The 23,964-nt window shown below is 37.7% G+C and overlaps 1 protein-coding gene across 2 annotated transcripts in view; it reads right to left on the bottom strand.

Moving 5' to 3' along the window:
- The window catches only part of insyn2ab (inhibitory synaptic factor 2Ab), a 46,755-nt gene that overhangs the window by 3,895 nt on the left and 18,896 nt on the right, over positions 1-23,964 (bottom strand). For both annotated transcript variants that reach the window (XM_084097109.1, XM_084097108.1), the window contains exon 3: positions 14,122-14,193. Coding sequence is in view for 1 of the 2 variants with exons in the window: in XM_084097108.1 (XP_083953234.1) it covers positions 14,122-14,193 (72 nt within the window). In the remaining variant the exon portion in view is untranslated. The remainder of the gene's footprint in view (positions 1-14,121; positions 14,194-23,964) is intronic.

Genomic DNA, 23,964 nt, shown 5'->3' with positions numbered 1-23,964 from the left:
GAGCAGTTACCTTGTGTACACTACCGACAGGAGGGAATGAAACATATGGGTGCCTGGTAAACAATGCACAGTAAACAACTGCAGAATCTGCAAACCTGGCTCAAAATAAAGAGGATGTCTTATGACGGTAAAAGAGAAGCAAAACTCGAGAGCATGTAGATGTGAATTTGAGAACTTGTACAATAAATATTTGGACTTGCACACTAAAATGTGCACTCCTGTACAATATTTATTGTACAAGTTCCTGTGAAAACCTGTAAAATACAAATCTGAAGTTGAATGTTGAGATTTGCACTCGCAGTTGTTACAGAAAAAGTCACAAATGTGTAAAATGTCATTCACAGAAATGAGACACAAACTTGTAGTAACTTGAAGTTTGTGTCTGTTATTGTATTTCTGTGAATGCCATTTTACACATTTGTGACTACTTGTCCGCAACTTCAAATTCAGAATACAGGTTGTTACTATTGTCTGTGAGTACATTCAACTTCAGATTTGTATTTTACAGGTTTTCACAACTGAGCTGTGAGTGTAAAATTTTGCGTACAAGTACAAATATTTATTGTACAAGTTCTCAGATTCACATCTACATGCTCTAGATTTTTGCTGTCTTAAGGTTGTCATGTATTCTAAGCAATTATCTTTTGTTTTCTGTTGACCCAGATAGGGTTTTGCAACAACAAATGCTGATTATCAGTTCAATTCATACTCGATACTCATTCAAAGCAAATAGGATTTTGTAATAAGATATTGTTGACCAAAATGAAAATCTTACTAAAGAAAAAAATTATGATACTCTATATTATATTATATTATATTATATTATATTATATTATATTATATTATATTATATTATCACATCTGTATTCTGTTTCTACAAATGTTTTTGTAAAGAAATTAAATAATAATAATATTAACAATGTGCATAATTTTATCAAAAAGCAACTTACACATTTTAATAGATGTTTTGACAAAAAAATTAATAATTTGAAGTCTTTTAAAGGAATAATTCACATAAAAAATCTTGTCATTCCAAACCTTTATGGTGAATAATAATAATAATAGTTGAATGTTCATCAAAAAGAGCAGCAATTTATGAACTTTAATATATACTAAATATATACTATACTAAAAAAAAAATAAAAAAAAAACGGAATAGTTCAGCCAAAAACATGATGAATGTCATTCTAAACCTTTTTGGTGAAATGTTTTGGAAAAGAGCAGATTGAACATTCTGCAAAATATCTCCTAATGTTCCCTGTTATATGGGTTTGGAACAACATGAGGTTGAGTAAATAAATGTTCATTTTTGTGTGAACAATCTTTTTGGCTTCCAGTAAATTCACAGGAATTTAATTTGAAATTGATTTTTAATAAACCGCTGTGATTATGAATAGGCGAATGTTAAAATAACTCCCAGTTGTTAACATCAAATATAAGTGACCCTGGTTCTTGCTCAATTATTTGCTTCACTGCTTCTCGGTAATGCAGAAACATACACACACAAACATACAGTCAAACTCAGGGGGCAGTAAACATGGAGCTAAATATTTAATCACAGTAACACTGATGTTATCCTTTATATAGGTATACAAACATTTAGTTGTGTGCTTGAGTCAATGACAGGGTACAAACGTCAGATGCCAGAAATATTACCACAGGGAAAAAATTTAATAAAGTTCAATCTTGGACACAACAATGTCAAATAATGTTCCAGTACGAGTCAAGATCACAATTGATTTTAGAAGTCCTAAAGGTTTTTATCCGAGTGAGCGGAGGCTGGTGCGAGAGATCAGTTGGATCATTTCTGAGGGTTTTATAGAAGCTATAGTGGATTATTCTCAAGCTTTGTCTGTAATTTTTGCTTGAATGGCTCCGTTGTCCTTCCCTGGTGTGCACATTGCCGGGTCTCTCTGCCACTTCTTATTCAAACTATACCGCTATACCCTCCTGTGTCCATGTCTGAATTCATGTGGTGATGCGTGGACAGGTCAGGGCAAGGTTGTGCTGAAGGACAGGCCCGTCATGTGACTAATGGCCACATTGTACTTGCAGCCTTTTTAAAGGCAGCCGCAGAGTGAACTTATCCAGTCCACTATGCCAGCAATAGGCATCACAATCAGCACTTCCTCACTGGCCGCTCTCCCAGCTCAGGGCAGGAAATGAGATTTTTGGCAATCAGACAATCAGACTTCCTCTTGTCTTCTGTTTCCTCTCCTCTGTTTGGTAGTGAAGAACTGATCTGCTCATTAGTGCTGAGTGGAGCACGCAGTGTTCAGCACCAGTGAGCACCGGCATCCAACTGCAAAAATCTTCACTCTCTGGGTCAGTCCTACTATACAGTATGATTATTTTTTATCATATTTATAGAGGTCCAAATGTTCTTTAAAATGAAGAAAGAAAAAGAACTAATAATAATACAAAAGGTATGTCAAATTCTGACATTATTGTACTTTTTTATTCAGACTTTTCACTTTAAAACTATAAACTTTTCACTATAACTCCCAAAAACTTGAAGTTCATTAGGAAATCTCTGATCAATATTTCAAACAAAACATTTCACTATGGAAATAGTAATATTGTTTTTTGTCTGTATACTTTATACTGCTTAAGCCCCCCTGTTGTTAAACCCAATATTTGAAGGCCCCCTTCTATGTAGACTATAATATTTCCAGTATTTCTGCTGTAATTATGGCTTTTTTGTTAACAGAATTGATATTAAATTAACCACAATTAATTTTGTGATTCCATAAACATCCTGCGGCCCCCTGAGAAGTTTTCTGAGGCCCCCTAGTGAGCCCCTATATTGATTTTCATCCTTTCATTCTTTTTCGTAATATCCTTTTAACTGGCATGTGTCACGTGTGGTGATGCCATCCAAAACGAGAACGCAGGAATTTAGTCCAATAAAGCTTTAATCCACAAAATAGAGTTACGCAGGAGAATCTCACAAGAACACAAAACCTTAGCACATTAATTACTGACAATCACCAACAAAGAACTGAACAAAAGAGGGAGTACTTACACAGAAGTGACAAGTAAAACTAATGATCGACAGCTGAACTTCATAAGTAACCAAGGAGACAAACTAGGAAACAATCAAGGCTAAACTGGACTGAAGCACAAGAAACAAACACAGGGAACGAAAAGACAACTAAATAAAACATAATCCTGACAACATGAATCTCCAAGAAGTGACATCATCGTGTTGGGACAGCAGCACAAACATTAGTAAGTATTAGCTTGAATTCTGTGATGTTTTCTGTAATTAGTTGATTTGTATTTTTGTACTTTTTTTTAAACATTCCATCCTGTTTGATTAAAATTCATGAATCAATTTGATTTGATAAAAATGTCAAAAGATGATTAAAATTTACTTATTAAAAGATCCCTATTATGCTTTTTTTCTAATATTACCTTTCATGTAGTGTGTAAAGCTGTTTGTGAATGTAAAATGTTTGCAAAGTTTTAAAGATCAAAGTGCACAACAAATAAAGTTATGGTCTACTAAAAGAACAAATCGATTCTGAACTGCCAAAACGAGTCGTCTGCAAATCCAGTCTCTCTTCAGTTACACACCTACATAGATTTTTAAACAATTTGCATAATGCAAGCCTATGGTCAACATTGGTCATCGTCTACTTTGACCTTTAACACCCAAACACTTTAGTTGGTTTGTATTGTTGACATAACGAGAAGATGCTACGAAAGCAAATTTTCTTTGTATACACTTCCAAAAGATGAGGATGTGAAGAGATTTTAGAAATTAATTTTTTCAATGTTACCACAGCAGTATTACTCCAAACTTTTGTTGTGTTCCCATCATTTTACTGGTCCAGGTTGAACTATTCTTCCAATGTTTTGGTAAATTGATACCATTGTTACTGAATAAATTTAGATATGCTAATGGAAGTTTCGTTTCGAACACAATCTGTAAGCGGTAGACCAATCACAACGGACTGGGCCATCCGACCAATCAGAGCAGAGTAGGCTCGTGGAATGGAAGAGATTATAGAGATCAATCTTCATCCAAACCGTTTCAGACACTTTGTGAAATCAGGTGATGTGCAATGTGTTTTTTGACCTTGGATGCACGTGAATCCAAAAAATTGTACGTTAGCCACTTCGATAATAAAATGCAATTGTCACTCTTGCTGATAACAAACTTTGTGTGAACGCAGTAATATTTATCACTCTAAAACAGCCATATTCTGCTGCTGTGTGAATGTAGCCATTGTGATTATCTGCATTTCTCTGAGCTGCCAGGGTGTTAGGCTGAGAAATAGAGAGAAAGAACAGGGACACTTTCCTACATTTTGAGAAATCATCTAGAGCCTGTACAAAGCACAAGATTTACCCAGTTTATTCCTGGTTCATAAATACTTAATGGAAACCGACTCGCTGCTTATAATGAGAACTATTGCAGCCTTTGAAAGTGAGAGGAGGAAATCTGTATCACACCATCTCAATAATTGATGCACGAAAGACACTTACAGTAATCCGCTTGGAAATAAACAAAGAAATATAAAATACCATGTACAGATCCAAATGGAATAAACTGCAACTGAATTTGGCACCATTAATAGGCCTTCTTCATAAGCTCATAAAGGTATTGCCAAACGTCTGTAGAAACCAACTGGGCCGCCGTACGATGTGACACAAAATAAATGAAGTTGGAAGGGAAAAGGTGCTAAATGTGTACTGTATGAATACCATAGGGAGTTATCTTGGACACCGCACAGAAAAACTGGCGGTTGCCACTATTTCAAAACTCTAATGGTTGTTTTTTTTTTCCTACTTCTGATGAATGAGTCATGCCTGTCTCCTGTCAGCGCACCCCGAGGACAGAGGCTGCGGCAGGACGACCACAGATCAGGCTGTTCATTCTGTCGCTATCTGTCTCCCAGTATGTGTCCAACTACAGAGACATCGCAGCAAAATCACACCATGCTGGCTTCACTACTCTGACATATGAGAATGTACAAATATACAAAAGTGCATGTACCTTAATGTATAAAAAACAGGTGCAGACTTTTGAGGCACATGTGCATGCTGATACTATTTTGTCTTTACATACACAGAAGTTTGCAGAAGTGTCCGCTGTTGCATTGCCATATATTTTGCAGCTATTTTAAATTCTTTATTTATCTCCACAGAACTCGATTGTTTATTAATTATTTGTTTTCAGCAGAGAAGAGAAAGCCATTCAGGTTTAGAATGACATCAGGGAGAATAAATGATGATAGAATGTTTCCTGTGACATTTCTATTAATGCTTTAGCGGTGACACCATTAACATACAGTACAGTGCAAGGCCTCATCCTGCAGGCTTGCTTTTTTAAACCAATTTGTGCACATGCTTTAGAGAGCATATTCAGCGAGTCATGTGGTTCAGTGAAGAAATAAGTCCCTGGATTATAAAGCCGATGCTGTTTTTGCCATATGTTCTGGTGCATTGGGCTTTTGATAAGAATCTTTGTAGCCATGGTCTTTGAGATATGAGCGCCAAACAAAAGCACTAAGAATTTGAGCTTTGAGCTGATGTAAATGAGAATTGAGCATCAAGACACAAGTAAAGTGCACTAAAGGTTCAGTTACAACTAAAAATACCCACAGTATACGATGCTTATCAACTCACTACACATGTAGCAAAAAGTCAGGGTCATTCTTTTAAAAGTCTTCAATTTATTTATTTTTCCAAGAATATCTTTTTAATCTGCTATGTGCATCCTTATTTAAAATTTTCTTAACAAGGTTGTGTGGTTTGGCCTTTTGTAAGTCCATATTAGCTGACAGTTAAACTGCACTGAATATGTCACTGTAATATGTCACATTTATGTCTTGTTTAGTTTATAGTTTCTTCATCATAGTTTCCCTGTCACTGTTTTGCCTGATTTCTAGTTCGTAGGTTGTTTCCATGGTTTCTGATTTGTTACACACCTGTTCCATGTTTCGTTATTTATCTGTATTTAAGCCCTCTGTTTTCTTTGTTCTCTTTTCTGTGGTAATGTTATATGTTGCTGTGTAGTTCTGGAGGTGTTCATTAAAGTTTCTTAGTATTTTTCTTCATAGAATAGAATAGAATAGAATAGAATAGAATAGAATAGAATAGAATAGAATAGAATAGAATATGTCACACTGTTCTGATATAGAACTCCAAGACACCTGATAAGCTTTCATCAATGCAAAGGTTTGGAGAAGAAATACACATAAAATAGTTTGGGTTAAGTGAAGGATGTGTCATTGTTTAATGACTTAAAACAACAATGTGGCACAGTATGATGCAGCCAGCTAGTTGGTTGTTTGCTGGGAGCATGCTGTTCTCTTACAGTGCTTTCTCTGTTGCTTTGTGAAAGTTGTGATGGAGGAACAGTGTGAGCTGTCTTGCATCATGCTGGCATCCATTTTCTTGTGGAGTACACTGAATGAGCAATGAACTTTGACCCTGTAGGCCACCTTCTCTTGTCCATTTGTTGAATAGTGTACAGGAATGTCAAAGTACAATATATTAGTACGAAATTTATACTAAAATAAGAAAACAGTGTAATGATATTGATAATGATGCATGCCAGTTGTTTAAATGTCTTTATTTTACATTTGATTAAATCTTAGAATTAATCTTAAAACTACATCCAATTTCTGATTGTTTATTTGAATACTGTTAAAACTTTACTCCAATAAAATCATTTTAAATTTTACTTGAGTAAAAGTACAAACAAACTTAATTTGTAATGTACTTAAGTATTAAAAGTAAAAAGTACTGATTGATGAATGTTTATTTATTTTGACATTTTATATAGGGCCTACTCCATCCTACTGCTCAAAATGTTTACTTTATTACTAAAACTTGTCATAAACTGATAACAATTACTGATAATTACTGATAATTCAAGTGTGCAAACAAGTGAAAATAAAATAATCCACATAAAATGAGACAAATATTTTGACAAATATAAACAGACATAATTTAAAACAGACGTCACATATTTGCCAAAATGCGTTCAAATTTAAAGAGAACACTATGCAAACAGTAGCTTTATATCATTTTAAACATTAATTTGCATTCATTTTAATTAACCTACCCCGTTCAGATGGTAATACAAAAATGTGTTTGCAAATAATTACAGTAAGTAGGGCCTATTGACAGAGACTTTCAATTTGAAAGTTTTTTTCAAGTGTGTGTGTATTTTTTACACACACACTTGAAATTTCACAGGTATCGGATACTTAAAGTGGTTCATAACAACACTATAGTGTAGAATGAAGTGCTCTGTCTGACCACACACACACACACACACACACACACACACACACACACACACACACACACACACACACACACACTCAAAGACAGGGTCTGATTCACTGATTCACCCAACAAAGGCGGGGACCACCTTTCCCCTCTTCACCACCTCATCACTTTGGTAACTATGACAACCACATCATCCTCACCAATACATCTCTCTCTCTCTCTCTCTCTCTCTCTCTCTCTCTCTCTCTCTCTCTCTCTCTCTCTCTCTCTCTCTCTCTCTCTCTGCTCAGTATTCCTCTCATACTAATGTCACAGTGTGTCCTCTTCTGTTAGAACCTTCCAATGGGGAGGCTATAGGGGATATCTGGAAAAGGCATTGAACTGCAATTTCAACCCACTATGTTGCTCATCCAAACTCACTGTCCCTTCCACTGTGAACTGTTTCTATCGGAGAACCGCAACCAATTATAGCTTTTACGAATCAGATCCTTCAATTTCATGGTTTGCTTAACAAACAGAAGCACCCCTGAGCAGAACGGATGAATATTCACGATAAACATACAAACAATCAAATAAACAGTCTTTTAATACAGATGTTAACAATATTACTGGTGCAAAATCACAAATTTGGATTGACACTAAGGGCCCTATTTAAACAATCTAAGCGCATGGTCTAAAGCGCACGGCGCAAGTGCACTTAGGTCGTGTCCGAATCCACTTTTGCTAGTTTAACGACGGGAAAAATGGACTCATGCGCGCATGGTCGTCCCAATTCTCTTAATGAGTAATGGGTGTGTTTTGGGTGTAACATGAAATAAACCAACCAGAGTCTCATCTCCCATTCCCTTTAAAAGCCAGTAGCGCTCGCGCCATTGCGGATTGCTATTTACATGACGGAATTTGCAAGTGGAAAGACTTGAGGGCCCTATCCAAAACACACCCATTGCTCATTAAGAGAATAGTGACAACCCTTTTAGACCATGCGCCGCGAGCACCGACCATTTTTCCCGTCGTTAAACTAGCAAAAGTGGATTCGGACATGCCCTAAGTGCACTCGCGCTGCACTTGCCGTGCGCTTAGATCGTTAAAATAAGGCAAAAGAGCAAACGGATGTGCTCATGTGCGAGGTTAAAGCACGCAAGCAGACCATCTACAGGACAAGCCGGATTCCACCATATCTTTACGTACACAATATTCATCTTTTACATTGTAATCCTTTTATTTTTGATAATTGGCTAGTCTGTGTGCCGCTCCGCGTCCCTGTGTGTGTAATAAGCTGAGTGTACGCGCGCTGTGGACCCGCCTATAGGCGCAAATTACTAACATGCTCTTTAAATTACAAAAAAAATATTGCACCATTGACTTTAGACCAGGTTTTTGTTGGTCAATGGTGCAGTCTATTTCAGTTGCCTCAAAATAGCAATGCGCCAACAATGCGGCCAAACACACCTCGTTTTCAGACCAATGCATTTGCTATTTACAGTTTTTTACGATTGTTTACACACTAAAATAAAAATTTCCACACTAAAATAAAAATTTCCACACAATTTGCAAAGTTCTACTCCAATGAGCAAAACACCTCCACAGATTTGCACAACATTACACACAATGTCTGCTTCACCCTTTTTGCAAAACATTACACACAGTGATTTGTAAAACTCTACACACATTTTCACACCTTAGACACAGATAAGGATTGTGAGGTTACTTCCTTGTCATTACAAAGCCCCGGATTGCCAATGACCACACTAATGAACGAATTGGATAATCACATCCACCAGGTGTGGAAGCACACATGTGCTAATTTGAAAACGCAGCACTCAGGTGTGCTATAAAAGGCAGCAGGTGAGTTCACCTGTCTTCAACAAAAATGGAAGGAGCTAGAAGAAGAAGAAGAGTGAGAATGAGAGGGGGAGCTCAAAGAGGAGATGAAGGAAGTAGAGGAAGAGGAGAAGGAGGTAGAGGAGGAGGCGGCCCAGGTAGAGGAAGAGGAGAAAGAGATAGAGTAAGAGGCCTAGGTAGAGGAAGAGGAGAAGGAGGTAGAGGAAGAGGCCTAGATAGAGGAAGAGGTAGAGAAGGACTTGAAGAGTTGATAGAACCTGAACAAAGAAGACAAGGACCAAATTTGACTCAAGAAATCCGTGCAACACTTATTGACCATGTTATCAACCATGGACTGACACTGATGGAAGCTGGACAAAGAGTTCAACCAAATCTCAGCAGAAATACTGTTGCGTCAGTAATTTGGACATTTCATCGAGAAAACAGGTAAGCTAACCACACAGTACATTGAAACTGAAGCTTGCTGTACTTATCATCAATATTGTTTACTGCGACATTTGACAGTGTATTTTTCTCTTATATATATATATATATATATATATATATATATATAATTTTTTTTTTTTTTTTTTACATAGGATTGAGGGTCGAGGACACCAAGGTGGAAGGGGCCCTATGTTCACTCGTGCACAAGAGGCCGCCATTGTGAACATGGTTTTGACCAATAATTGTATCAGGCTGCGAGAAATCCAAGCCAATATCATCAATGATGACCATATTTTCAATAACATCCAACGAGTCTCTCTGTCAACATTAGGTTGAATCCTCAAGAAAAATCAAATATACATGAAGCAACTGTATCGGGTACCATTTGACAGAAATTCAGAGAGAGTGAAACATCTGCGCAATGAGTATGTGGAGGTATGTATTGTTCATCTTACTATGGTGTGTGCTTACTATGGTGTGGTGTTGTGCACTGCTCATAATGTTCTGGCACAAAAAAATACTGTGCAATAGATATTGAATACCATCCTATTGTCTTTTACTGTGTTTCAGAGAGTCTTGCAAATGGATGCTGCAGAAATTCAACATGAATTTATATGTATATGTGGATGAGGCTGGATTTAACCTTGCGAAAACAAGAAGAGGGATAAATGTAATTGGACACAGGGCAATCACCAATGTGCCAGGGCAGTGAGGGGGTAACATCACCCTTTGTGCTGCTATTACACAAAATGGGGTCCTCCACCACCATGCAAATCTGGGACCCTATAATGCAAATCTAATACTTGCATTTCTTGACAGATTCCACGAGATTGTCACAGCATTAAACCAAGTGGACCAGATGCGGTACATTGTCGTTTGGGACAATGTCTCATTCCATCGGGCTGCTCTGGTCCAGAATTGGTTCCATGAGCACCCTGAATTTGAAGTCTTATACCTTCCCCATACTCCCCCTTCCTGATTCCAATAGAAGAGTTTTTTCAGCATGGTGGTGGAAGGTATACGACCTGCGGCCCTATGACCACTTGCCCCTCATTCAGGCCATGGAGCAGGCCTGTGATCATATCGAAGCAGCTTCTGTGCAGGGGTGGATTCGTCACACGAGGCGATGCCTTGCCAATGAAGACATAGCCTGTGATATGGATGAAATCTTATGGCCTGATCCAGCCAGACGGAGAGATGATGAATAGTTACAGTATTATTGTTGCTTTTACAGTAGTTTTTCTTCAGAGTCAAAGTGTATGTAGTAATTTTTATTTGTCTACAGATTTTATTTGTTTCATTGACTTCATTGTTGGTTGATTACTGTAACTGATTATGGTAAGAAATACTGTAAGTATTGAAATAAATACTTGAAATATTCAGTCTGCCGCATCAGTGTTGTGCAGTGCTTGGTAAGTTTATAGTAGGCCTATTTGTGTACATTCTCCCTATATCTCAAACTAATCATGAAGAATGTTGTGGGTTTGTCACTATTTATTATTTTTTTAATCTAAATTATCCCTTACATAATGTCTGGCCAAAAAAATTTCCTAAAATTAGTTTTTTTACAAATGTGTTTTTTATTTATCACAGCAGTGTGAAACTGGCTGCAATAGTGTCTGATCATTGAGGACTGTGTTGGTTAAATGAAAACTAATAGCATTTTCACAAATATGTGTATATGTTTTGACTGAAGTGTGTATGTTTTGACTGAAGTGTGTCACTTTGCAAACAATCTAGGAATTATGCAAATTGAGTGTGTTGTTTGAATAATTGTGATTATATTTTGAAAAAAAAAGAACCCGCTTTTCAAAATTGCGTGTAAACAATTGAAAAAAACTGTAAACAATGTGGCGCAGAATGTGAAAATGAAAGCTGCGTCGGGCTGAAACTAGCAAACTTCCGTTGTGCTTGGCGCTGCATTGCACCGGGTGTATGATAGGATGTCAAAAAACAGCATTTAAAGATTTCATTGTTGATTTTGAATTATTTTAATTACTTTAATTTAATTTAATTTAAATTGAACAATTACACCTAAATAAACTGCCAATTACTGTGTGTGCATGAGAGTGTGCACTCTTTGTTGAATGTTTTTTAGCTTTTCTCTATTGTAGCGTAACTCCAGCCCTCTGGGCTAGTGTTCAAAAAAGAGCTGACATGCTGATACATTATATGCATATCTGTGTGTATTTGACTTCCCTCACTGTGTAAACTGAATTGCATCTTTCTGATTTCTTTTCTGACCCAGGTAATGAATTCCAGGTCGTCTGGTTTGTGGTGAAGTGCTGCATTTGTCTGATGATAGATGGCATGCTTTTATGTACATGTCACTGCATTTGATTTCAATGTGTAAATGAATTAATACAAAAATGCCTTAGAGGCAAAAAGTTTTTGTTGCTTCCATGTGCCAACATATTGCTGCAAAACAAACATTAATGAATACATAGCCATGTGTGTATGTGTGTGCTTGTGTGCGTGCGTGCATGTGTGTGTGTAATTTAGGTTTGCTGCATTCTGGATTTCAAAGACATACTAGTTTGAAAGACACGAGTGTGAGTCTTTTTTTTTTTACAAAATGTTATAATGTTCTCATAGGTCCACTTTTAATGTTAGCAAGATTTTTACATCAAAAAACTCATTTAGAAGTAATAGGCTATTTTCTATCCTGTTTTTGACCCTGTTTGAAAGACTTTATTTTGATAGACGTGCCCCATTCAAGACTTTCAAGACTGCATCTGTCTACTGCTAATTATTAGGCAACAGTTTTGCATATTAAAATCATTTCCAATGTTCCGCCATTAAACATGAGGAATTGTTTTGAAACTTCCGATGTTGAAAAATGGCAACCAGTGAAATTCAGCCATACATTTTTGAGCCAGAATCTGATGCCAAATCAGAAGACAATACATAAGGAATTAAAACGTATATTTCTTCTTTATGTATTTGTGAGGTAGTATTGTATTTTATGACCTTATATTAGTTTTGAAAAGAAGATGTTTATTTTGTTACATCGTTTAAACATTTGCCAACTGTGAAACATTTAAGTGTATTACATATGCTTTATTGGTCTTGGTTGTGGCAAGTTTAAGTAGGCTACTTGGAGTTACCAAAGTTATAGTAATTACCATTGTTTGCTGCACTTGTTCTTATATTCATCGTTCATCATTTTCAGTAAAGTAAATGTAAAGTGACTTTTCAGTGAAGTGAGTACATATCAAACGAATTGTTACTCACGCTCGTGTTGCGACATTGCTGTCGGATTCAAGATAGTCGTCACTGTATCATCTTTTATTTTCAGTCTCCCTGAACAGTCTTGTTTAAAATAAAAAAAAACAACACAAAATGCTCAAAAGCGAACACAAAATGTGTCTTTCTGATGCGATATGGAACTTCGTTAAAAATAAAATTCAGCCATGCTTTCTTAATTTTAGGATCACAAGGAAGGAAATGCGAAAACTGTTTTTCTACAACTTGCCACTGAAAAAACGACTTGTAATCCTCAGAAGCATCTTTTGTTGCTGGAGTAATGCTGTGTTTGCATCTCTCGTTTTTACTACAACATGACAAACGCGGATCGGTGGACAGGGCTAGAGAGGCAATGATGTAGAAGTAAGCGTTGATCTTCTTCTGCAAAGGCGGTATTGCATCGCACTATGATTTCATACTGACAAAATCTGAAACAAGTCATTTTAACAGCTTGATTTCAATAAAAGCTGTATTTGGACTAACAAAGAAGCTTTGAGGTCTGAAACGTTTAGGAATTTTTTTTTTTTTTTTTTACAGTAGGCCTACAATGACATCTTATAAGCCAAAACATCAAGGAAAATTTTATTTCTCAATTCATGACCCCTTTAAATCATCCAACCCATATGTGTTCATGTTTGTGTGTAGCGAGCTGAGAGAGAAAAACAGAAAAAGGGGAATGTGGAATGACGAAACGTGCTATTTGTATAGAAAATGAGAGTACTTAAGATGCTTTTAAAGTGCTTAATTTAAAGTCAACTGGCCCTTTAACTGCAAAATCATTTAGAGATTATTGCTTTTATAACAAGATAATTAACAGCAAACCCATTAATTTAGGAGGAATGGCTATGTTTCTGAGAATCATAGAATTATATGAGATATACCTAACTTGCATTCCTGTATAACAAACAAACTTAAAAAAAAAAAAAAAAAAAAAGTTAGTCTACGAGTGGATTTTTCAATTGGTCTGGTAAAAATGAATAAAGTCTATATGCTGCATGCATCAAAGGAACTCACTCAGTCATGATATTTTTCATTTTACCCTTGAAAATTTTTATTGGTTGAAGAGCTCAGGCTAACAGCATGGATTTTATACTCAGTTTTTCAAAGCTCTACTGCAACAGAGACAAATTTGACAATATGATTGGACACTGCAGCTGCACTTGTACAAATGTTTGTTTGGAATATCTGCACCTTAGTATGTAAATGAATCTTTGAATCAAGGATTCAGTTGCCTCTCTGTGTGAGTATTATGCATGGAGCATTAAAATGTGCAATAAAAAATAAAATAAAAATCAACAAGTGTAAAAATTTGGGCCAAGCTCAAAGATTCAGATATAGTATCAGATTGAGACTCACCTGTAGATGATGCAGGCACTGTTACGACACGTGTCACAGTTGGATGTGTCCTGCCCAGTTCGATATGACAGTCTGTGGAAAAACAGTGTGTGATAAATGTACTGTAGCATAAAGAAAAAATACAACTCTTAACTTAAAGGGATAGTTCACAAAAAAAAAAAGAAGAAAATTATGTCATCAATTAATCACCCTCATGTCATTCCAAACCTGTATGACTTTCTGTGGAACGCTAAAAAAAGACATTTTGAAGAATGTTGAAGTCCAAATGACATTGGGCCCCATTGAATTTCACTGTATGGACAAAAAAAGTAATTCATTCAGGTTTAAAACAGAATGAGGGTGAGTAAATTATGACAGAATTTTAATTTTTGGTTGAACTATCCACTATTTTTTGGGTGAACTATTTTATCTTTTATTTACAAGGAAGCATTCAATTAATCACAAGTGATGGTAAAAACAATCCTGAAAAAAAGATCATGGTTTCCACAAAATATTAACCAGCACAATAGTTTTCAGCATTGATTATAATAAGAAATGTATAAAGCATCAAATCAGCATATCAGAATGATTTCTGAAGGATCGTATGACACTGAAGGATGGAAAATGTCTGCTGAAAATTCAGCTTTGCACCACAGAAATAATTTTACAATTTAAAATAAATTAAAAATTAAATTAAAACAGTACTGTATTTTTAATGAATTAAATGCAGCTATGGTGATAGCTTTATTGTTTTAATTGTGTCAAGATTTATTGATTAATTTGATTAATGGAACCGCATATCTAAATTAATTCAATAAAATGCTTTGATTGATTCACAGCCCCAAATTGTTCTTGTGCATTGATGTATTTTATTAAAGCAGGGCTTTCTTGCAGATTATTGCTTTATTCTAAGTGCCCAGGATTTCTATAGATTATTTCATGATGGAAGACACCGGGATTGAATTCCCTGTATCTATCCGCAGTTTACTCATGGCCCTTGGGCTTCAGCAGCATTAATGTATGTACAAGGGGATGATGGATCATGCACTAGCCTGGCATACTTGAAGTGGTTTTGATATATTATTTGTGTGCTGATGTGACACTGTGACACATGCCTCGCATTTCTACGAAGACAATAATGGGGCTGTACCCAGCAGCCATGCAGTTATGCATTTTCATTAAAGCTTAATGAAAGCCTAATTGGATCACTTTATCCCTCTGAGCGCTCAAGTGTCAGGATGGTCATTGATATTCTGCATTCAGTTCGATCTGATGATGCTGAGGAGTTCACAGCGACAGTAGTTACACACATTATGTCCAATCGTAGAAGATCAATATTTGCTGCAGCCATGCAGCAGGAATGAACAATACCTGAACTGGGCTTTTACTTTATTTGCTTATAGACTAAAGTGATATTTTTAAACATAATGATATTTTTACCTTATAGGCTCAGAATCAGGGCACCATGATGTCATGGTAGGATAGAGCAGTACTTAACTGGAAGAAAATCAATATGGTCAAAATGATCTGGAATAAATGGGAGTGAGATGAGATTGAAACCTTCATCGCGGTAGATGCACTGGAGAAGAATTATCCTAAAGGTTAGGGAGGGCAAGGAATTATTGGTGGTTAATGTGACCCATATGTGATGAGGTCTGTTGGAGCTGTGTCCAGGTTGGTGTGTGTTTAGGAATGTACATAAAATGCTGTCATCATAGCTTTATATTTAAAAATGTTTAATATATTCGAAATTTTATTTTTAAAACACTTTTTGTCTTTTTATTCTAATTGTATTTATTGATTAAATATAAGACTTTGCCATAAAAGAGTCCTACATATAATAAGGTTAGACAAACAAATGCCCCTGGAAATCAGTTTATATCAAATATCACCCCTTAATGGAAAAGTTGATTTCTGTCACTGTAACCGCTGAAAAGATTCAGAAGAATACTGTCTATGACAGGCCTAAACCAGGCAAAGTACCAGCACAAAAACATACTCAGCAAAATATAGTCTAATTATTGTTAATGACTAAATCTAATTTTTATTCATATTGCACACCCCTAGTCCAGTGTTGTTTTGGACCCCACTGACTTACACTGCATGTGCATTCTTTAAAATATCTTAATTTATGTTAAACAAAAATCCAAAAAGGTTTGTAACAACATGAGGGTGATTAAATGATGACCGAATATATATTTTTGTGTAAACTTCCTTAAAGCTAATATGGCCATCCAAGTTGGTCTACAAGCTTATACCAACTAATAACCAGTTTAGATCAACTAGAAACCAGCTACCATGTTACAAAACACACCTATGGATTTTCCAGCAGGGAATAATTTAGAGTTTCAAGGTCACTGGACAAATTCTATGGTCCTTTTCTATTTTGTGAGTGGATCATACATTTATATTATGTATAAACAGTATCTTATATTTCAGTTCTTTTGAAATAAATATTGATCAGACAGTGTGGGCATGTCACTGAATCACACAAGTGCTGTGTGTTCCCTGCGAGCTGGCTCTCAGTTATTGCAGACATCAGCTCTGTTGAAAGACGCGATCTGCCCTCTCTCGCTGGAGGTGTGCCCTGAGTCTGCAGGGAGGTGAACACTGCTACGCTCCTGGAATAATCTCTGAAAAACTGACACTGGCAGAGGAAGCACGTCTCACATTACACACTGTGTAATAGCGTGCTAATTTTTCTTTCTAACGTGAATTCACAATGGCTCGGCATGTTGTTGAAATTCAGTGAATGCTATTAGGACATACCAGTGTTAGCACACGCTAATGAAAGTAATATGTGACAATATCAGTAGCAGCAGCATCTGATGATACTCATATTGAAGTCCCTTGACTTCAGACACAAATATGTGCTGGAAGTTGGTCATGGATAATTCATCTGTTGATTATCAAAGATAGAATACACAGAGAAGAAGAACCAGATTTTTATGTTATCTAAATTAAATGTAACTTGTGCGTGCCTTGGATTGGGAACCAGGAACCGGTTGATGTTTGATTCCCAATATAATGGCAATCAACTGGCAATGTAGACGGAAAACCACACTAAAATATTCAGACAGCTTCCTGCAATAGTTACGTAACTGCGCTGCATCACTGATACAGAAACTTTAGTGCAAAACACACAGCTTGATAGTCTGATTCCTGAAAGAATGACTCTTATGAGCCTGTTCATTTTTAGTGAATCAAAAATATACGGTGCAACCAGTATAGTGTGTTTACAGAACAAATCACTCTTGTGAGTTGTTGTTTGTTTTTTGTGAATCAAAAACATATAGGGCAACCAGTGTAGTCTAACTGGTGAATCTTATGAGCCAGTTTTTTTAATAAATAAAAACATAGGCCCCAACCAGTGTAGTCAATTTACACTGCAGAGTTTCCTCTCTAGGGATTGCCACCTTGTCATCAGGGGCTTTCGCACCGGATAGTTCTAGGAACTTAGTTCTAGGAACTAACCACCAGAACGGTTCCCCGAGAACTAATGGTTCCCCTAGGAATGTTTTCTGGTTGCATTCGCACCGCCAGTAGGAACTCTGAAGTGACGTAAGCAATGCTCATTGTTGTGACTTTTATTTTGACGGCGCAGCAGACCTTTATATGGCGCAGAGAACGGCAGCCAGAGCCTGAGCAAACAGTGCTCGCATTCTCCGTGTTCATTAGTTTATGATCTGTCTAAGAGTCCTGTCTAATATGTTATTAGATAGAAATGAAAGCTTTAGCATAAAGTTCTGCCAGGAAGACTTAATTGGTGCGTCACTTGACCTTTTATCTATCCAATCACATTCCAACACTTGTGGTATAAAAGATCGGTACTTACTCATGTTTGAGTTCGCAGATGCTGACGCTCCAATTCGCCACCATCCTCCCCACCACCTCCAAGTCAAATCCTTCCCTCCATCCTCCCCACCACCACCAGGATGGTCCCTTCCATACCTCACAGGGGGTCGGCTGCGCCCCTGCCTTGGTCTTCAGGCAGGATATGCAGAGTCCGGACCCTCAGATTGCGAGCTACGGACGGGGCCTACGCCAAAGAATCTTATTGCTTGCTTGGTTGTTAATAAATGGATAATTGTCACAGTATTTATTCTCTGAGTCTTTCTGGTAGAACTATTATACGTAGAAAGTAGACAGTAATGAAAAATTAGTAGCGTATGCCGTGTGGTTGATGTCCAGTGGTGCTAGCTGAGCAGAAATACATAATCATGTTTCGCCAGATCCCCTAAAAGTTGCATTGGATTTTCGCCTCAGCGTAAAGGTTAAGAGGCCCATCTATTACTGGTTTCCATGCTCGTAGAGTTACTTTGTGGAGTAAATATATAGGCTATAATCTGTGTGTTTACATACACAGCCTTTTTAAAAATGGCGGGTTTTGGTGTTTCGCGTGCGTAACGTGTTCAGCCAATCAGCGTACACTAACGTCACGGATAGTTCTTATAGTGCTGGTTTAGACCCTACTCTGAAGTAGGAGCTAAATTAGTTCCTCCAAAAGAGTTACTAGTTCCTGAGGTGCGAACGCGCCAAAATCCGGGAACTTCAGCCAATAGTTCTAGGAACTATAAAAAGCCCCTATAGTGGAGAGGCTTGTGTGGTCCTGTGATCCCGATAGCAATGCCGCCTGGAGCTATGCTCCTTGTAGGGCCATCCATGACAGTAAGGTTGAGGCGGAGATCCCTGACAAAGACCAATTCAACCAAGACCTCAACGGTGGAACAGGCGGAGGATGATGGCTGGCCTTAGGGGAGCATCACCCCGACTGGGAAGGCGGACAAAGGCTGCAGCAGAAAAGGGCCCCCTGTCTTCTTGGACCCCATGCCACTGGATTCTGACCCAGATCTGTCAAAGACTGTGTGGTGGCTGTCAGTGCACCAGTCACCCCAAGCTAAACAAAATCACGTACAGGCTCCTGATCTACAGATGGACCGGCCATGTCATCCGCATGTCCAATACCACACGTCTCCACAAACAGATTCTGTAGAAGAGAATTTCAGATTTCAAGAGAACTGTTACAAGGACAATATCAAGGCCATTCTGAAGAAATTCCACATCACATCTAGCAACTGGAAACACATTGCACTGGACTCGAGTTCCTGGAAGAAATCCATGCAGGAAAGTGCTGCACGTCATGAAATAGTACTCTGCTGTGCAGCAGAGACAAAGCGACAGCTTCGTAAGAAGAAAGACAAAAAGGCTCAACCACCACCAACAATCACCACTCTCCTCTTCCCACACTGCACCAAAGTATGCGGATCGCGGATCGGCCTCTACAGCCATCTGAAGACCCACAAGTAGACGACCCAGTGGAGAGGACAGTCATACTCGCCTTGAGTAACCGCTGATGAGTCCGTTTACATAACCAATGAATCTCATTATCTAGTTCATTTTAGTGAATCAAAAGATTATATACAAGCAGTGTAGTCCGCTTCCCAAACAAGTTACTCTGAGTTTGTTCCTTTCAGTGAATCAAACAAAAAGTTAGCTTACATCTAGCTAAGAGGACAGATAAGTGCTTACTGACTGGTTGTTCATGGTTAGTGTTAAGTTAGTCTCAGCCTCAGACGTCACGCCCACGTACCATTGGCTGAAAGTCTGATGCATATGGCGCACAAAATTTAAAACACTTCAGGAGTTTTGAAGTCATCATCTGATTGGTTGAATTCTACAGGATTTCTTTAATGGTCCTCCTGGAAACAAAGCTGTCGTGATGACAATCCCCCTCATTGAAGATGAAAGCTGTTGTGTTTACAACTGTGAAAATGAACGCTTAACAGGATAAACTAAACGTTGGATTGCTAAGGTGTTCAGAGAGCTATTTAGTGTGCCTTAGCAGCACTAATAAGCATCATTGACTATTTCTTGTTTGCATTGTCATGTATTGTGAATACTTGGAAATGCACTAGAAGTGTAAAGGAATCCAAATGCCCTCAAACCACAGCAGAGCATGCTTTGCGAAATCCCATTGTCATCCAGACACTGACAATCTGTTGCCGTCTGGATAGGCTGCGGAAGTCATTGACACACTAATGAGCCAGTCGTGATAATGATTAAAAAGCAGTTCAGGCGGCTGGATCTCCATTTGGATACATCACCCAGTGACTGTCCTTGGAAAGTACTGCATTAAAAAAGCTGCAATTATCTAATATAATGGTGAAATGAGCCTCAGTGAGTGGAAAAAATAAATGTGTTAAAGTACTTATGAAGAAAATGTTGTATTGTTGCTCATTTGAGGGATCAGTAAAGTTATTCATCACACAAAAAAACAAAAAAACGTTCAAAAGCTTGAGTGGAAAGTTGTCTTCCTTGTAACTGTTGATCAATTTAATGCATCCTTTCAAAGTTTAAAAGATTACAAGTATAGTATAATATATATTTACAACAGTGCATTCTGGTTCTCGACTCTGATTGGCTGAGAGCCATTTTCCAGCCATGCGACATTCTACCAGTATCACCACGGGAACCATTTCACCGCTTGTCTCACTTTGCTTGCAGCATTTTTCGCAGCATCATGGCGGCGAGCAAACCACAATAATTTTACCAATTTTACTGTTGTTGTGTTACAAAAAGAGTTTTTTGGTGAGAATGTAGTAATTTAGACATAAAATTTGCGACTGATAGATAAACTTTGTGTAGACGTTTTCGTAGATGTGAGCTTCAGGCCGTCAGCGGATATTCAGCGCTCATGTAACCGCCTCTTGAGCGGTTTATCTCGACCAATCTTTCGGGAATTTGCTGCTGGCTCTTATGTAGATAGTGTTTAAACATGAGGTATCATTCATTTTGGGTATATCAAATGGGCAATCTTTGGTCTTATTAATCTATTACTTGTTCCAGAGCAAACTGATTTGGCTAAAGTTTATATTTATATTTAAACTTTATATAAAATATAAACTTTATATTTTTTTATTTAACTGAAATCCTGTACTATAACTAGAGCCTCTTTTGAACTTTTGACTTAACTCTATTTGCTTGTGTTTATTTCCTGTACAAACAAAGCCTTATAAGATGCAACTTACAAATGCATTGACTAGCGCTGTCATGGGTAATCCCCTTAACTGTTAATAGGACAAAGACAAAGATATTGCTTTCCTCATCGGACATTTAAACTGATTTTGTGATTATAGATATAAGATTGACCTGAATAATATCAGCTCGATGCAGGTAATGCACTCGCTTATTCAATATCTCTCTCATAATACTCTACTCTACATTATATTAAAGGGGTCATATAATGTCATTTTTGTACAAGCTAATATGATTATTTAGGGTCTAAATTAAAAGTTTGTAATATACTTTAATTAAAAATTCTCATTAGTATTGTAAGAAAACACTAATTTTACCTGGTCAAAAACAGCTCTGTTTTCAGCACACCGTTTCAGTGCATGTGTCTTTAAATGATAATGAGCTTTGCTCATCCCGCCCCTCTGTTCTGTGCGTACACCGTTTAAAATAATAATACAAAAACCATAACGCGTTGTTCATTATAAACGTGGGATTATGAATTATATTGAGAACGTCGTACATAAAAAACATGCCATAATGTACCCTGAGTGTAAAAATAGTCACATTCATCGTGAAGCGTGCAAGCTATTTGCAAAGATTAATATAAAGATTAATATAAAGGTCAATAAAACGTTACACTCACTTGTTCTTCTGGAGGTTCAGCAGGAACACGAATAGTTGGTACTGATCCTTTTTTCTAGAGCAGCTTTTTAGCAAAAACAGCTTTATACTGACCCTCGTTTGTAAAGCAGTCTCGAGTCTGGTGAAATGATTCGCGCAAACATGACAGCATTGACGTTGATCGTGGGGAATATTCCCTTCGAAAACAAACTCAGCCACTGCGTCTTCAGCTGTACGGATTTAGAAACATCATCAATATGACTGCTGTGTTCGTTATTACACCCAAGAACAGAACACCACAATCGTTAGACGCCATTCTACTCAGAACTCCAGCTATCAACAATGAACGCGCGTCGGCGCGTGCTATGATTGACAGCTCGCTCACGAGGGCGCGAGGGCGGGTCTGTGTTTGAAACGCTGCTGTCAATCACCCATCGTGGGAGGGGCGTCGATATTGTGACGTCACAATATCGAACAGCTTGATTTGAGACAGGAGGAAACATATAAGAAGATTTAAAAAAAAAACACTGGATGGATTTTTATCATTTTACGATGGTTGTGTACAGGCACTGCCAACACACATTTCAGTACAATCAACTTGTAAAAGTGCATGTACCATTATATGACCCCTTTAAGAGTCAATGAAGCAACTCAGCATTCCTTCATTGCTAGTTCTAAAGTGACATTTTATAATTAGTAACGGAGGCTCGACAGTTAAACTGTCAACTTGAGATTTGAATCTGTGATGGAAGGAAGTAGTTTAGCACAATTTTTTTTTAAAGACACTATGTTGTCGTTTATTTAAACACTGCCGTTGAACTTTTGTATAAATGCAATATCAAAGAATATCGCACTCGTAGCTGTGCGATATGGCTCTATATCAGCACAGCTGTGATTGCCTATGGCACGAGGAAATCAAGCAATATCACATGGCTACTTGTGTGATGTTGCTTATTTATTTCCAGTAATATTTCACTGTTTGATATGTCGTGAATTCTTACCTACTCTGATCAGTATGTAAAAAAAAACGGCCTAAATCCTGTTAGACTGATGAATCAGTGCACAGATAATATCGTGCAGTACTGTAGTATTTTCTAAAGCTAACTAACTGGAAAAATGTCCAGGTGCAGCACGTCTCTATCAGCACTAAAAGCTGGATTAACACCTGAAGGCTCTACACCAGTGTTCCAGAGACATCCATGCCAGGGCTCCCAAGTGCTTGGCATTTTAGGCTCTTCCCACCCTGGCTGTCAGCAGCATGCAGACGCTTTGTTTGCACTAAAAGCTTTGCTCTCAGACAGAGAGGAACATCAAACTCTTGGCTCGGGCTGGTTTAACCCAGGGAGACTGGCTGGGCTTTCATGTGCCCACACTGAGCCACTCATCGGTTCTGAGCTCAGCTGCTCTGATGACACCTAGCATGTGGGAGAGCAGGCGCAGAGGTCCTGCCTCTAATAATAGTCCCCACACTCATTGTGGAAGATGGAAGCTACACATACACACAAAAAACAGACACAATTTGTCCTTTGGAAGATGAAAGGGCTGCCTGATGAGGCACTGCTAATTGAGGCTGTTTGAGTAGTGGTTTTGTGCTCTAAAAAATACGCCTTGCTTCCCTCCCTGGCTTAGGAACAGAAAGAAGTCCAGCGCTCCTTAGACAGTGAGTTAGGCTTGAAGGCCATTAACTGCCCAAAGCAATGCCTGAAGGACCTTAAGTGCTGAGACTAGAAGTTTTAGACCAGCTCTGAGTGGCAAATTTGACTCATTTCAAGGAATAGTTAAGGTGAGATATACACAAATATAAAACACGAAGCTGGTGTGCACATCCCAAACACCCAGATTGGGCTCAGGTGCAGGACAACTGAGTGATATAAACAAAAATAAAGAAGTGTGAAGTCCGCACACTGACGTTAACTGCTTCCAAATGGATTTTATTAAACAAGGCAACGTTTCGACCCTCAAATATAACCATTTGCTGCTGACGAGACGTCTACCATACTAAATGGGTAATGGTATGGCTGGTCGACGTAAAGTGCTAATATTTAGAACTGGACCATGATTGACCCCTCACTGAGCTCACCCTAAAAATGTTACGGACCGATGCTACCTTAGCAGCTGTTGGATTATCAAGTACTTTTGGTTTCTCGCATGTCATTCTACAGAGGATCTCTGTGTTTGGATAGAGAAAGAGTAATTTCAGAGAAATTATCCAGTACTATGGTCAAATGT

This window comes from Abramis brama (assembly GCF_963993115.1).
Source record: "Abramis brama genome assembly, chromosome: 21".
NCBI classification, from domain to species: domain Eukaryota; kingdom Metazoa; phylum Chordata; class Actinopteri; order Cypriniformes; family Leuciscidae; genus Abramis; species Abramis brama.
This window is presented reverse-complemented; position numbering and strand designations above follow the sequence as displayed.